General features: G+C 37.5%; 1 protein-coding gene across 1 annotated transcript in view; it reads left to right on the top strand.

Moving 5' to 3' along the window:
- Window positions 1-15,481, top strand: part of LOC134655755 (unc-112-related protein-like) — a 70,074-nt gene that overhangs the window by 38,419 nt on the left and 16,174 nt on the right. Inside the window, exons 2-3 of the mRNA XM_063511221.1 lie at window positions 13,709-13,940; window positions 14,468-14,697. Coding sequence (XP_063367291.1) covers window positions 13,709-13,940; window positions 14,468-14,697 — 462 coding nt within the window. The remainder of the gene's footprint in view (window positions 1-13,708; window positions 13,941-14,467; window positions 14,698-15,481) is intronic.

The following is a 15,481-nucleotide window of genomic DNA, read 5'->3' as shown; positions in this document are numbered from 1 at the left end:
TCGCTGTATAAAGTTGTATCTGCACCGCTACGTCGTCGTCACACAACCTTCACAAACGGCATTCAGTGGACAATCGGTCTTGAAGTCACCGCCATAAAACTCCATATTTATACACCGTCTCAGATAAGTAGTGCGTTCATATCAAAGCGTGCCGGAACGTTTTTCAACTTAAACGGCATCAATTTAAACTCGTTTTTCCTTTGATCGTTACTTCGATGCGTTCTGAGATAAGTTAAATTTATTTGTACCATGATTACCGTTCGATTGTGTTGCATTTTATTGCTGTCGCTCTCCGATTTGTCATTTATTGCTTTACCAATATCATGTTTATCTCGTTACGGCGGACTACTTGTGCGATCGAAACTGTCAGACTGTGCATATTTCTACCAATATTATTGCCGCCTACGCGCTAAATACCGCCAGACCCACGTTTATTTCCGAATTCTCCAGTAACATCGGCTCCAGATGGAACTGCCGCACCTAATTGTATTAGCCGATTTGAATTTACCGTCCGACTAGTTCTAATTCCAATTCATTTATGAACGCTTGTCAACGAGTCCCGAATTCTTTGATCTCGAACTATTAGAAGCAGCTGCCGCCAGCGGAATACCAATTGCATCATTTGACGATAGGTTTATTTATTTCCTTAATGTCACTAACGAAGCACGTAAGCTACCGTATAAATAGACAAGTTATCCTTCATGACGGAACACGCAGCTTATTGCCTTATAAGGAATATATTGGCTATTTTAATGATCATTGACGCAATGGATCATAGTGGAAGCTGATGACTAAGGGCTTATCTAAAAACAATGAGTAATATTAAATATAATGTTGCAGCTATAACCGCCACGTGATTTCAATATAATGAGGATGATTGACGTACCTCGCATGTGCTTCGGTTGCCGAGTTAAGTAACACCTAATTATAATAGCAATACCACATATATGAATGCACAATAGCTTAATACTAGACGTCATAAATTAGATCTTGCTGGCCTTTATATATTGGCAATGTTGAGCCTGAATTGTTTGATTGCAGATTGCTATTTACTAGTACATTAAATTTAATTGAAAAGAATATTGAACATTGATTTATGAGAGTTAAGTATTTTGGAATTTACGTCTTTGAATTATTACTGTTATCGTTTTTAAAATAGAGATACAGAGTGTGAAATGAAATATGTCCTTTTTTATCTGTAGTCACGTTTAGCCTTCGCTATTTTAAAGGTCAATATTTAAGTGTTTTAGATAAATGGCGCTCATTAAATATCTTTTATTTTTCGACTTGTATATATACTGTTTTCGTTGGACGATGCATTACTATATCCCAAAGTCAAAATAGTCGAATCAAACCCGTTGTACTAAATACATTTTCAATAAGGAAAATATAAAACCGCAAGACGACCGTACCTTCCAAATACTCGTAGTCGCATTTGCGAGAACCGTTACACACGGTGACGAAACAAACGCATTAGAACAAGAATAGTAAAATGGAACGCATTAAATTTTAACTCTGGCTTTGTGTACACCCACGTCGGTTGTTTCGTCAGTCAATCAAACCTTTCTTCGAACCGGATTGATTACGCTTGCCATTATACAGGCAGGAAGCTACGCATTTGCCACTTTAGTAATGTCCTATGTACAATTTGTAATGTATGATGTTATATTGTTGTAGAATCGTGTGCACAATTAATTGTGTCTGATAGATATGTCAATAGGAAATCAATTCATAGTTTTATAGGTTAACTGAATGACACTTAATAAACAAGAGCAGGAGTTGTGATTGTTTGAAACAGTGTTCAGTCTGCATTATGTTTTTTTTGGCTCAGTTGGAGGATATCTAACTCTCAGATATTTATAATGATACAAAGTAATACAGAAAAGTATTGCTCAATTTAGGCACATCACAATGCACTTATGAATGTGAAAAACTACCACCGGTTTCAATCAACCCACACTACACTCTCGAGAAGGTACTATGATGAAGTGTAGTGATTGTTGTTGTGAAGGCACCCAAATGCACAAACTGTTTGAAATCTGATCCCAACAGGCAATGCATTCAAGAATTTCGATTTAGCTTTTCTATTTTTACTATCGACTTTATCGCATTCACATTTGGCGCCACTGACTCATTCCTAAATTGAACTAATTGTAATTTACAACTTCTTTTTATCTATTTTCCGTTCTAATTATATCATCGGTGGCATCATTTCGCTTTTGCAGCTATTGCGTCTTGACCAAATGTAACTGTGCAGATAATTTTATAAATGTCCTGCATTCAATTTGTTCTATAGTGGCTGTACAGTTCATAAATCTATACATTTTTCGTATAGATTTTTTATATGTATTTTATGTGTACATACTAAATCGCTGTTGCCTGCGATACATTCACGAGGAATTTTCTAACCTCTTAGAGGTTGAATGTTGCAAATCCCTTCTTAGTGGTTGGTGACGTTAAACCTAACCTCTTATAAAATAAATCGGTCTTCTACATTCAGTGGTTTTGCATTAATAAGTCAGTCAAGAGTTTTATGTCCTAGCTATAGGATTGATTTTATGGCGCTAACTTCTGCAGAATCATTCCTCTGAACCCTTTTATTTTTAACTACCTTTATCATTTGCGGTATAATTTGCTCAGCCAGCGATTGCCTAACATCGGCTCACTTCGATCAGGTGTTGCGCGGGCGACGGAAGCGGTGGGCGTCGCCTTCGCCTACGCTGCTACGCTTGTGTCACTACTTGATACTCATCACTGTTAAATAATCTGCAACGGCTGGCCTATTATATGATCGTGTTAATCGTGTATACATTTGCCAGTTTCTTTCAATAAACAAGACTGTTTCTGTTTAATATGTTCTCTAACCTACTACCTGAATTAAGTGTCAATCAGATGAAGTGTACTTGAAATGTCAAATACTTGCAATATGACAAAAACATCATTAGAAAACGTTAAAATCGTAACCTTCTTAAGTACGGCAATCGAATAAAAAACTATATCTACATACAGTCTTACCTTAACCACACTGAATGTTGTGCTTATGGTTTGCATGTATGCCTGTATGGTTTGTGTTATATTACATTTTAATTAAGTATCAATAAAATCAATTTTTCTCTAATCGTTATCTTACTTCTTATGTCATTAATTTAGATGTCAAGTCAGCTGTGATAAAATCACCATCCATGACATGAACAGATTAGAATAATGCTTATCGAGTTTTGATTGGCATGCTTAATCTATCAGATCACTAATTATATCAAATCATTAATGGATCAGGATGACAGCAATTTTAGCGAAGCTTCGTACTGACGATAAATTCCATGCTTTTAACTAACGAGTATAACTGTATCTGAATTGACGGTTACTGAGGCACTTAAGTGCATAATTTAAAGCCATTCGTGATTTATTATCATTGAAATCTTCCTACCATGGAACGTGATGGCAACACGTAGTTTACGACTCGGACACCATTAAACCCATTATGATCACACGTTTCCAAGAAGTCGTTTAACCCGAAATTTATTTAATGACCCTCCGATTAAACCTCAAGTCCTGCTGTCCCTGATTTATGATGTAATAATTGTCAAAACAGCAGTTTAAAATACACCACCTGCGACCACGACACATGTAACACATGTTTACCCAGGAGACCAGGCTTGCTATTAATATGCATCAAACAGAGGCGCACGCTTCATACATTAACCAACAGTAGCGGTCTGTAGTAAACAAACAACGGAAGCAACTTCAGATTTGGACCCGAAGAAAGCTTTCGACCGCGTTAACTATGAACTTTATGTACAACTCTTAAGGTTCAGATTCCGACTAACATTAAAAACAAGCGTATCATTAGGCGTGAGATGAATATGGTTGCTATCGTAATCTGGAAGCGGATCTCGGCTTGTGTATACGCGAGATCAAAGGTATGCCGCAGGGTACCCTTTCGTCCACTACACTACTGTTCCTACTGATTGACCTACATAGATCATAGCGGTTATTATCTGATGAATAGATGCCTTTCTACATTTCAATAACTTATATTGATTTAATGTTAAAACAGTATAGAAGATAGGAATGATACGATGGTAAATTATTGCCGAGAACTAGAACTTGTTAAACTAAACATTGCGATAGTTGAACGTGTCTGCTTATTTGCCCCTGTTTGTTTTACGAGTCGCCTCTTGGAGATTTATTTACTATTACTAAAGATAACGGTTAGTTTAATTACCTTGCCTGTTTTATATTTACCATGCATACTGTTTATGTAAACTCTGCTACTCGCCGGGCCATAGGCAAACTGCGACTACGTGATGATCACTACTATTACAAAATATAAATTTGTTTATTTTGAAAGATTGGTCTTTAACCTCGTAATCCAAGCGTTTAATACGTTCGTTTGTCAGAATTTGTATACGCAAATTAGGATTTGGGTATCTTATTTTCTATCGTATCTTAGTTTTAAGTAGGTATTATTAAAAGGTTTAAATCTAACTGAATTCTGACAGCTCTAGTAAGAAACGGTATAAGTTCCTTATTACAAGTTGTAAATAACGTTTAATCTGTATGCGTTTGACATTGATCCGATCTATCGATCGTCAGTTTGTAACCGTTATCGGTAAAACTTAACGGCCCAATTACATCATTTACGATCTTAGGGGACATTGTAGCTTCAACGTTTCCTGTTGCTCTAGGTTCGGCTCGAACTGGGTCATTGCGTGTCCCGCAGCACTAAAAACAATTTAACCAATTCCCTTGCTTGGGGTCAACATACGTAATGATGCTCCAGTTCCGTTGATGACTATACGATTTTGATTGACGCGCTCAACGATGTGTGCAATGTCATTTATTATGATCACGGTTCGTTTGAGCTCGGCGTGCTCTAAACATCTTTACTGAGATGGGATACATTTGGAATCTTTTTTGTGGGTTATATGTTTTAGCAAAAACTCTTTTCTAACTATGATCTGACTAAGTAATGATTGTAATGATGTCAGTTATCATGCCGAATTTAGCGTGCGGCTTCTTGTTTTTCGCATTTCTTTTAAGTAAGACTGAACTACATTTCATTTCAGATCTTGACTCATCTTTCCAGCTTTAGTTATCTTTTTCTCAGCTTAAATGAAATCCTGTAACATCAAAGAAATCATATCAAATCATTATCTGATTAATTTCAATCTTCGTTTAATTTGCATCACTACATCCCATTTGAAACGGTTTTGATGAGAGCAACCATGCACAGATCAATTTGCGAGCCAGGTCGAGCAATACATCCATCAGATGGCCTACATTTATAATTAATCAGAACACAGCCAGTTAATATATGAATTATAACAGATACTATAACGATGCTATATCGAAGACGTTTAACATTAAAACAAATTTCATGACATGGTTTTATTATCAGTTCTATAAATATTTGAGCTATACAATAAACAGTTTTATCTACAATTGCTACTTGTAACCCTGGTACGACACGATTATCGGTCGATTTCTTGTTCGTTGCAGTTAGGCTGAGTATAGACAGGCGAGCGTAACAGAAAAGGTTGCATGTACATACTCGTATCTATGAGAATTTTATATACCTAGTGTACGTCAATGTCAAGGATATCAACTCATAGTTTATTATGTTAACTTAGTTTCTACTTAAGGGATTTCTCCATAGTATTCGTTTGTGAATACCGCATTTTTCCTTCACCCGTATTTTTTTTTAGTTATGAACATTCGAATTGTTTTGATACATATGATTTCACTTATAAAGTAAATTAAAAGCACATATAATAATTACAATAACTCTCTTACTTCCACGCACACCCATTTTAAGAGAAGAAAGAAAGCCGGTTCAATTGTTTCAACCATTTAAGTTGTAAATATTTTCGGACCTGCTTGGGTTTTTATCGGTTACAATGTTTCTGCAATAACAATACTGTAATTAATAACAGGACAAGAATTACAGGCAAATACAGCTTAATCACAGACACAGATTCAGATTTTACAGATACAGATTCATACAGCTCATACAGATTTTTCTTTATTATGTTCAATTTATTAATTCATGTTTATTTAATTTCGGAGACATTTACTTTAATGTATTTGACCTTTTATTTTTATTTGATGATGTACATATTATTAATTATTTTTAAATTGGTGGCTATGATGTTGTTTTGTAAATATATTTTGTATGCATGTGCCTAGATTTACGATTTCAAACACAATGTAATATTGTTATTGAATAAATGATGATGATGATGATGATGATGAATTGCGTCTTAACCGCGCGTTCCGCACGCTGCGTCGGCTCTTACACATCTTCACCCAGCATTAAAAACAACTTAATCAGTTGTCTACACCCGGTTGCATCCCGTCGCTATCTGAGCCGTGACTTAATGTTATTTTAGACAGTTATAGTATTACCACCTGTCCGAATGGGGCCCACTGCTAGTTCTAATTATTATAATTTATTCTATTACTCAATCGTCCGGAACTAATTTTGTACTTATGACAGCTTTGATGTTAGAGTTGAGTTTGGAAATACTTAAAAGTCATAAGGACCTCGTAAATATGGTAGCTATTAAGGTGTGTGTCTATAAAAATTATCCTAAGTGTGTGTTATAGTCGACTGCTACGCCCTGAATGAAACGTGTAGGTATTACAACACTGCTTACAAAGCCTGTGGGCTTAGACAAAATGAGTTCAATTATGTTGAAACATTATCACACCTTTCGGCATCTTATTAGTCTTATTACGAAACGAGAGTAATTTCAATATGTAAGTAAAAATAAGTTACTTTTCATTTATCATGCTCTGAAAGAAGGTCATTGTTGTTCTAAATGGTGTGCAAAAAAAGATACATTTCTGCACTAGAGCATTTAACTTTCAAAGTACGACATTTTTAATTTTTTTAAGATAAACAATTAAACTTTGGTTTTAAATGGATTTGTTATACAATTTCCATTCCAATTTTTAACTCCCCATTCCATAAATAACGATTCTTTTACCTAAATTGTTAATTGAAAGTACAATCAAGAAACAGTATAAAAATATATACTCAGTCATGTTCTTTAAAATCACATGCATTTTACTTTCCTCGTATTCGAAATGAAAAGTAGAGTGTTTAACTCGGGCGAAAGGCATCATTTCAGCCTCGGACTATTGGCGCTCTCACTGCGTTCGAGCACCAAACTACCTCGGCAGAAATGAGTGCCCTTCACCCCTTGGTTAACAATCTACTATTACCGCTTGAGTTGAAGTGACAATCAAATTCCAATCCTTTTTTTCAAATCTCAAGGCCGTTTTTCGGCTGGCAAAATTACACCCCTGGGACTCTATGGGGTCAAAACCTAGTGTGGAGGTTATTTTTTAAGCCATAAGTGCCATTTAACTCAAAAACGGTGTGTAACTGATCACGTTCAACACAATTTTTAGTGTTCCGTACAAAACTTTGTTCACTTATTGTTATACATGTATGATTGAAAATATACCTTTAACTACCCAGAAGTTGACGCACTCTTGGTGTGTAAATGTAAACACATCCCGTTTTCTCATTTACATGATAAAACTAAGCTTCCAACAAAGGAGTTTAGAGTCAAGCGAACAAGAAACCGCCACACGTGATCCGGGTGGCAAAATCTCTGTACACACATTGACGTATATATATCTCAGGACTGGTCTTACGGGCAATAAGAATGGGGCATGCGTGCGGCTAGTACAGCGGTGTGACACCGCTACAACGTGATTGGCTGATGAGTTCGCATCACGCGCGTGCGGCCGCGCGATTGGCTCGACTTCGTATGTGACACCGCTGAACTAGTACCATTTTTAGTGTACGTAAGACCAGTCCTGAGATATATGTCAATGTGAACACAGAAGTAACTACTGCAGAAGTTGCAGAACGTTGTAGGTTACTCATCTCATATGTAGCTGTGGACGTTTTTCTGTTGAGCTGGTCACGCAGATTCAATAATACTGTCAAGCAGATATGTCACGAGAGATATTTTAAGATTTGTGAAGTAGGTACGTAGTTGGATGGAACGTAAGTTCCTTTTACTATTGGCGCTTAACATGAGAACTTTCTGTTTTTCGACGATATTTTCTTATTGTCCTAACAAGAAAATATGAAATTTTGTAAGGATCCTGGGAATCTGTATAGGACTATCCCTCCAAAATTTTACGATTATTTGTCAACACCATAAAAAGACGATAGATATAGGTATAAAATATATATATAGATAGAAATAAAGAAACTCACATACGTACAAACATGAACGCTGAAAACAATGTACTTAATACACTCTTCTTTTTTGTCGTTCGTCGTCGTCGTTCAACAGGGGGGCTGTGCTGTACAGTCAGCAGCAGAACTTGCTAAGCGGGCGAGGTGTTCAAAATTACCTTTACGCGCTCTTATTCTCTTAAAAATAAAGTCGCGTCAAGGTCCTTTTTAAGACCTCGCCCGCTTAGCAACTATTGCTGCGGACTGTACGTCAATAACAACAGTACTGGCGTATCTGTCTACTGCATTATTTAATCCGCCCCAGCCGGACCAAACGCGTCTATCGCGTATCGAGACAAACATGGTCAGCGTGCGCGAGCGCCGATCTCCGTCTTAAAACTGAAACGACGCAAGCGACAAGTTTTTTGTACGTAAATGGTGTCGTTTCGAATAAGGAATGCGGACATTGTTACCGCTACGGTGTCGTTTGAGGTAATGACGAATACATTATGTAGATATGAGCTTGTGTGTAAAATGTTGGTTTGTTTTTGTGGAAAGGATTCTAGACGAAGCTAGTGTTATGGGTTCGCATTCGTCTGTTTATGTCCTGTCCTGCCTGTAGATCTAACCCTGAATGATGATTTGATCATTACTTAAATGGGGTTGTGGAACTGACTGCCATAAAGTTTTAAACGCTTTTTACCTTATATGTTGAACGTATATATGTATTTACTTGGCCCATTCATTTCTCTGGACTAAAATCAATATTTAAATGGGGCTCCCATACAACAAACGTGATTTTTTTGCCGTTTTTGCGTAATGGTTAGGAACCCTTCGTACGCGAGACCGACTCGCACTTGGCCGATTTTTATGACAACCGAGGGCACCGACTCAATTCGAGGTATATGCACGATCAATTGCAAGGTTTTCGCGTTATACTTAGTGCGTAATCTTATCACTACATAGTATAAAACAAAGTCGCTTCCCTGTCTGTCTGTAGGTATGTATGCTTAGATGTTTAAAACTACGCAACGGATTTTGATGCGTTTTTTTAATAGATAGAGTGATTGAAGAGGAAGGTTTATGTATAATTTGTTAACCCGTGCGAAGCCGAGCCGGGGCGGGTCCCTAGTAATTTATAAAACACTTAAAACCAATTCGTCTCATTAGTAACCTAACCTAACCCTACCCTACTCCATGGAAGGGGTGCTTTCCATGGAGTAGGGTAGGGTTAGGTTAGGTTAGGTTAGCCCTTGAAAATAAGATAAGATAAGGTACCGAAGACAAAAAATGCTTACGTAGAAACTCATTACCGTAATGACCCTTAATTAGTTAGTTTGTGTCACCGAAGGCAAGGATGTGACCCCTACCCCAAGAAAATAAGATAAGATAAGGTAACGAAGACAAATAAAGCCCAAGAAGATACTAAAATGACATAAACATACCGAATAAGGGACAAATAAAGCCCATGGAGATAATAAAGTGAACATCACAAACAATCCGATTAATGGTCACATACGCTAGGTCAAGTCTTCCGCCTGCTCTGCTATTATTATTATTATTTTAAACAGTTTAAGAGAAAATGTCGACATTCGTACTTTTTTGGAAAGCTGAGGAACTGAGGAACTCATTTCTGTTTCGTGTATTCTTGTACGCAAAGTGTCATACTTTGTTTTTAAGTAATGCCTTAAAATGTTACAAAGTCTTGGGAAAATTACAAAAAAATGTGATTTCAAATCCTTTTTTTTTGGAAAATTTTGGAAAGTTTCGTCAATCTTTTTTAGGGTTCCGTAGCCAAATGGCAAAAAACGGAACCCTTATAGATTCGTCATGTCTGTCTGTCTGTCCGTCTGTCCGTCTGTCTGTCCGTCCGTATGTCACAGCCACTTTTTTCCGAAACTATAAGAACTATACTGTTGAAACTTGGTAAGTAGATGTATTCTGTGAACCGCATTAAGATTCTCATACAAAAATAGAAAAAAAAAACAATAAATTTTGGGGGTACCCCATACTTACAACTGAAACTCAAAAAAAAATTTTTCATCAAACCCATACGTGTGGGGTATCTATGGATAGGTCTTCAAAAATGATATTGAGGTTTCTAATATCATTTTTTTCTAAACTGAATAGTTTGCGCGAGAGACGCTTCCAAAGTGGTAAAATGTGTGTCCCCCTCCCCCTGTAACTTCTAAAATAAGAGAACGATAAAACTAAAAAAAATATATGATGTACATTGCCATGCAAACTTTCACCAAAAATTGGTTTGAACGAAATCTAGTAAGTAGTTTTTTTTTAATACGTCAAAATCCCCTAAATACGGAACCCTTCATGGGCGAGTCCGACTCGCACTTGGCCGCTTTTTTTATTTCACGTAATCAGTAGTTTATTGGCTATTAGATGAATGCTTTTTTTAATTCCAAGTTTGAGTAGTTTTTCCACAATTACCACTTTTTACTCGAAACGCGGGTTTTTTAAACAAAAAACTAAAAACTCAAATAACTTAAAACCAATGAGTTTTGACCCCTGGTTGACTGGACTTAAATCATTGTAAATGGCCCATAGAATAACCCCTTTCAAGGAATACGGCGAATTTCCAATCACCCTGTATAAGATTAATATGAACGCGCCCTAAGTTATAGGTACTACGGGGTCCCGTTGTTTCCCATAAAGTTTTAAGTCATAATGTATTGTTTGTCATATTATCATTAGTCGTAAAACTGAAACCGTTTCAGGATTTTCGTTAGATAGGTTAGGTTAGGTTTGTTTTATGGCAATCCTGAAAAGTGACGCGTTTCTGAACCAAATGAATTATGACTAACGAAAATGCGGGCAAACAATACATTATGGATTAAAACTATTTGGGAAACAATAGAGACCCGTTGTACTACACTAGTCACTTAAACATCAACAATTTTATGTCCGTCCGTTTGTGTGTCGCCAAGGAATGACAGCTATGTCAGCAGCCATTAAACTTTTACATATTTTATGGGTGTGTCACACGTTTCGAGTGCGTTGACATGATTTTAGGGCTACTTGGGACTTTGGGATTTCTGGGAAGGTCACTAAGGGCCACTTGCACCATCTAGGGTTAGCCACTAACTCGGAGTTAAATTGTACTGGTAACTCCGGGTTCAACCAGTAAACCCAGAGTTAGTGGCTGACCCTGCGCAAGTGGCCCTAACAAGATTTTAAAACATAGTAAGCGTACTTGTAAAAACATATAGGTAAGTACTTACTCGTACTCTTTTACTATGTACTTATAACAAAATCTTTACAGACAACTATTGAATTGAGATCGTAAACTGAAATAGATGAATACCAAAGAAAAAGTAATGATGATGAATGAATCTGATTTGTTCCCTAGTTTTCAAACATTAACAACTATAGTTAAGGACTGTTTCATTTCAAACATAGACAGAGAGAATCAATATTGGACTAGTACTAGCACCCAAAAAAAAGGATGAGCATAGTTTTCCTGGTTCTTACTGACTGACAAATTGGTTTGACCAACTTATAACCTGATATCGTGAACGTATACACCGTCTCCATTCCGTCATAGGTAAAAAGGAAAGAGGTTTCCGCTTGCATTATATTCGCTGACCATTAGTCATTTTGTTAAAAACCTTACCTCGGATATAAAACTAAACTAGTTGTAGAGTCAGATTTTTTCCGGTGAGTCATACTACGATGGTGTAAGTAAGTACATAATTAGACGTTACCGTTCGATTGGTCCATTGAAGCCAGAACGTCCTATGTATGATGGCGGTCGGTCCATACAAATCTTCTGTTTGGAATTGTGACTGTTTCATCCTTTAAACTTCAGGATTAAACTTAGGTACAAATATTACAATATGAAATATCAAGTAATACTGACAATTTTAGTTGCCCCACCTGATTTGCGTGAATCCTTGCAAAATATATTTGGGTCTGGATGTCGGATATAATTCCACAAATCAGTCATAGTTCCATAACTTGCCCAATTTTGGAATTATCCGACAAACTGTTGTAGGTACTCAAAATTACCCGACTAAATCTTAAATATTCTTTCCAAAGTTTCATTGAAAAGTTTTGTACAAACAAACAAACAAAACTTAATTTGCAACACCATGACATAGTCAGTCTTCAATATTGATCATTTGAAAAATCATTAAAATAAGTTAAATTTTAGAGAAAACAGACAATAACCAAGATTTGGAATCGAAAATTTTGTGCAGACGAATCGCAATCTCACTTCCTCTTAAGCCCTTATACTACAAACAGTATACCCTCAAGGCACGTGAGTCATGAACCAACGGAAGCTCACGACTATCCCATCCATACCAAAGGGTCTTATCCACCAATTATTACTTACCAAGAAATTACCTTTTAAGCATAAGTGCGTATCCGAACGACCAGCGTTTCTTGACCTCTGGCAAAAAACCGGGATCTCTCTTCATAACGGATCAGTATATACTAGCTACGTCGTATGGTATGACGTCATGGGGTGACTGATCGCGAGATGACTTAGCGAAGAAGGATGGAAGTTTTGTGCTTTTCTTATTGTGATAAGTTCTTTTTTTATTGTTTTGAGGATTTGTTGGGTCGGATATTACGTCGATTGATACGTGTTTTATTATATTTTACTAATGATAAGCGGGAAAGTTTAAAAGGAAGGATATTTCAATGATAAAAGTTGCTATATACGCAAAAACTGCTAATCGAATTTACTCAGACATAACTCTGAATATTTCTAACAGAAATGTGGATGATTTACTTTCAACAGTAGTGCGATTAACACGTTTTTCAAGTTCGCAGGATAAATCTGGTATATATTAAATATATGTTTTTAGATTAGGATAAACGATAATGTGCTTGCTAACGCACTTGACTCAGCAGGATATGATTTCATTTACATGTGTAAATTGATATACTATGTAACAACTTGTAAATGCTTTGAACGGCAATAAAATACAATGAGACCTTGATCATCGAAAGTAAACATGGTGCACTTCACAAAATTTTTTAAATTATGTTTAAATGAATAAATAATTATTTGCGGACATATACAATTCCACCCGGGAACAAATAAACCACCAGCAACACGCTGAGATGAGGCCATTTTGTAGCACTTTAATCTTATTTTGTGTTTTCTTTTATATTATGTATTGTCTCGTTTGTTGGTGCTTACGAATAAATTATATTCTATTCTATTCTATAAACGTAAGTAGTTTCTAGGTTTCTACTAGACGTCGATCGATATGCACTTAGGTCTGGATTAAAAGGGCACTCAGGACAAAATTGTTGTCGCTGGGTTACGATCCCGGGATACAGTATAGACTACTGTTTGAGATGTGGTCACTGGTCAGCTTAAAATATGTCCGCCAACGTTATATTAGTTCTGTCTGTATCTTGATGTGCCTATAAATTCCCGTAAAGATGACAACACGAAAAATATGTGTGATTTCTATTAAAACAGAGTATCCTGAACCATTCCAGTTAAACATTTTCATTTTCTTCTTTCCAGAGTTCAAGAAAGACTGGTCCGACCACGCCCTCTGGTGGCCAACCCGCAACAAATGGCTCTCCAAACCCCGCCAGACCCTCGACCAGTGCGGCGTCCACGCCGACGCCTGTCTACACTTCACACCTATGCACAAACCGTTGAGGATCCAACTGCCGGACTTGAGATACATCGACTGCAAGATAGACTTCTCTATTGACACGTTCAGCGCGGTGGTACAGCTTTGCAAGAGTCTTGGTGAGTACCAATAAGAACGCCTCTTAATATACTTATACTTATCCAGCTGTCAGAATTGTGCGGTGGTTTAAATTTGCAAGTCGCCAAGACTATACATGAGAACATCTCCAAAAGGAGCTCCTGTAGCATCTGTTGCTACATCAACAGTTTATCATAGCATTCATAAATTACTAGAATTACTATACTGCAAGATAAACTTCTTAATAGCAATAACGAGTGCTGATTAAGACCTAAGACCTGTAGCTCCATCTCATATACCTTAAGCAACTTCTTCTTCAGTCGGTCCCTCAATATTGAGGATCGAGACATCATGTCCTTCTGTTGAAGACCAGGTTCCTCAGTAGGGTTCTGTTCTCAATTGAAGCTTGATAGCTCTTTCTGACCTTATTCTGGTCTTGCAACTAAGCGCAACTTGGTGTTCAGCGTTCTGCTGAATGCTGATTTCGTCAGATCATCTCGTTGCACGTCGAACACTAGGCTAATAGCAATCTATGGCACACAACATAATCATCCACAAATCTTTCCAGGTATCCGGCACCCAGAAGAACTATCCCTCTGCTATCCACTGGAGCAGTCCCACCTCAAACAGAACTACCAGAACCTGAAGGAGGCGAAACGACTCCGGCCATCGGCACCTCCGGATACCAATACGTTCATCGCCGCTACCAGAGGATCGTCGAACAGCTTGGACAGGTCCAACGGGTGTCCGGCCACGCCTCCGCCGCCGAGGTCGCAGTCAGCTACACCGGTAGCATCGGTAAGAACGTCTTTTTTAGGGTTCCGTACCCAAAGGGTAAAAACGGGACCCTATTACTAAGACTTCGCTGTCCGTCCGTCCGTCCGTCCGTCCGTCTGTCACCAGGCTGTATCTCACGAACCGTGATAGCTAGACAGTTGAAATTTTCACAGATAATGTATTTCTGTTGCCGCTATAACAACAAATACTAAAAACAGAATAAAATAAAGATTTAAGTGGGGCTCCCATACAACAAACGTGATTTTTGACCGAAGTTAAGCAACGTCGGGCGGGGTCAGTACTTGGATGGGTGACCGTTTTTTTGCTTATTTTGCTCTATTTTTTGTTGATAGTGCGGAACCCTCCGTGCGCGAGTACGACTCGCACTTGGCCGGTTTTTCATACAGTATAGGTATATGAAATGATTCGGATTTCAATTGATTATGATTCTGGTATGTCCTTCCCTGCTAGATTTTTCGTCTGATTTTTTCCCTGTCACTAACAACTTGCTCTGTTCCATTTGAGTCAGTCCAAACTTCACACCTATACCACAAAATAGGTCTGATCGCTGATTTGTAGACACGCAATTGGCTAAGTTTGCTGATCAGCTTGGACACTACAATTCGACGAACCGTTGCGGAGCATTTTAGGGTCAATTGAAGTTGATGTATGTCCACTTGAATTTCTAAGATATCTCGATTCAATTTTCTCCATTTCACTCTTGGATTGGTCTGTTTCGTCTATTTATTCCCACTTCATCATCGGAGCTACTTATTAACGCAAGAAAATTCGCACTCAAATCAAC

The sequence above is a fragment of the Cydia amplana genome, chromosome 17 (genome assembly GCF_948474715.1).
Source record: "Cydia amplana chromosome 17, ilCydAmpl1.1, whole genome shotgun sequence".
Lineage (NCBI taxonomy): Eukaryota > Metazoa > Arthropoda > Insecta > Lepidoptera > Tortricidae > Cydia > Cydia amplana.
The sequence above is the reverse complement of the archived record's forward strand: the minus strand, read 5'-3'. Positions and strand labels throughout refer to the sequence as shown.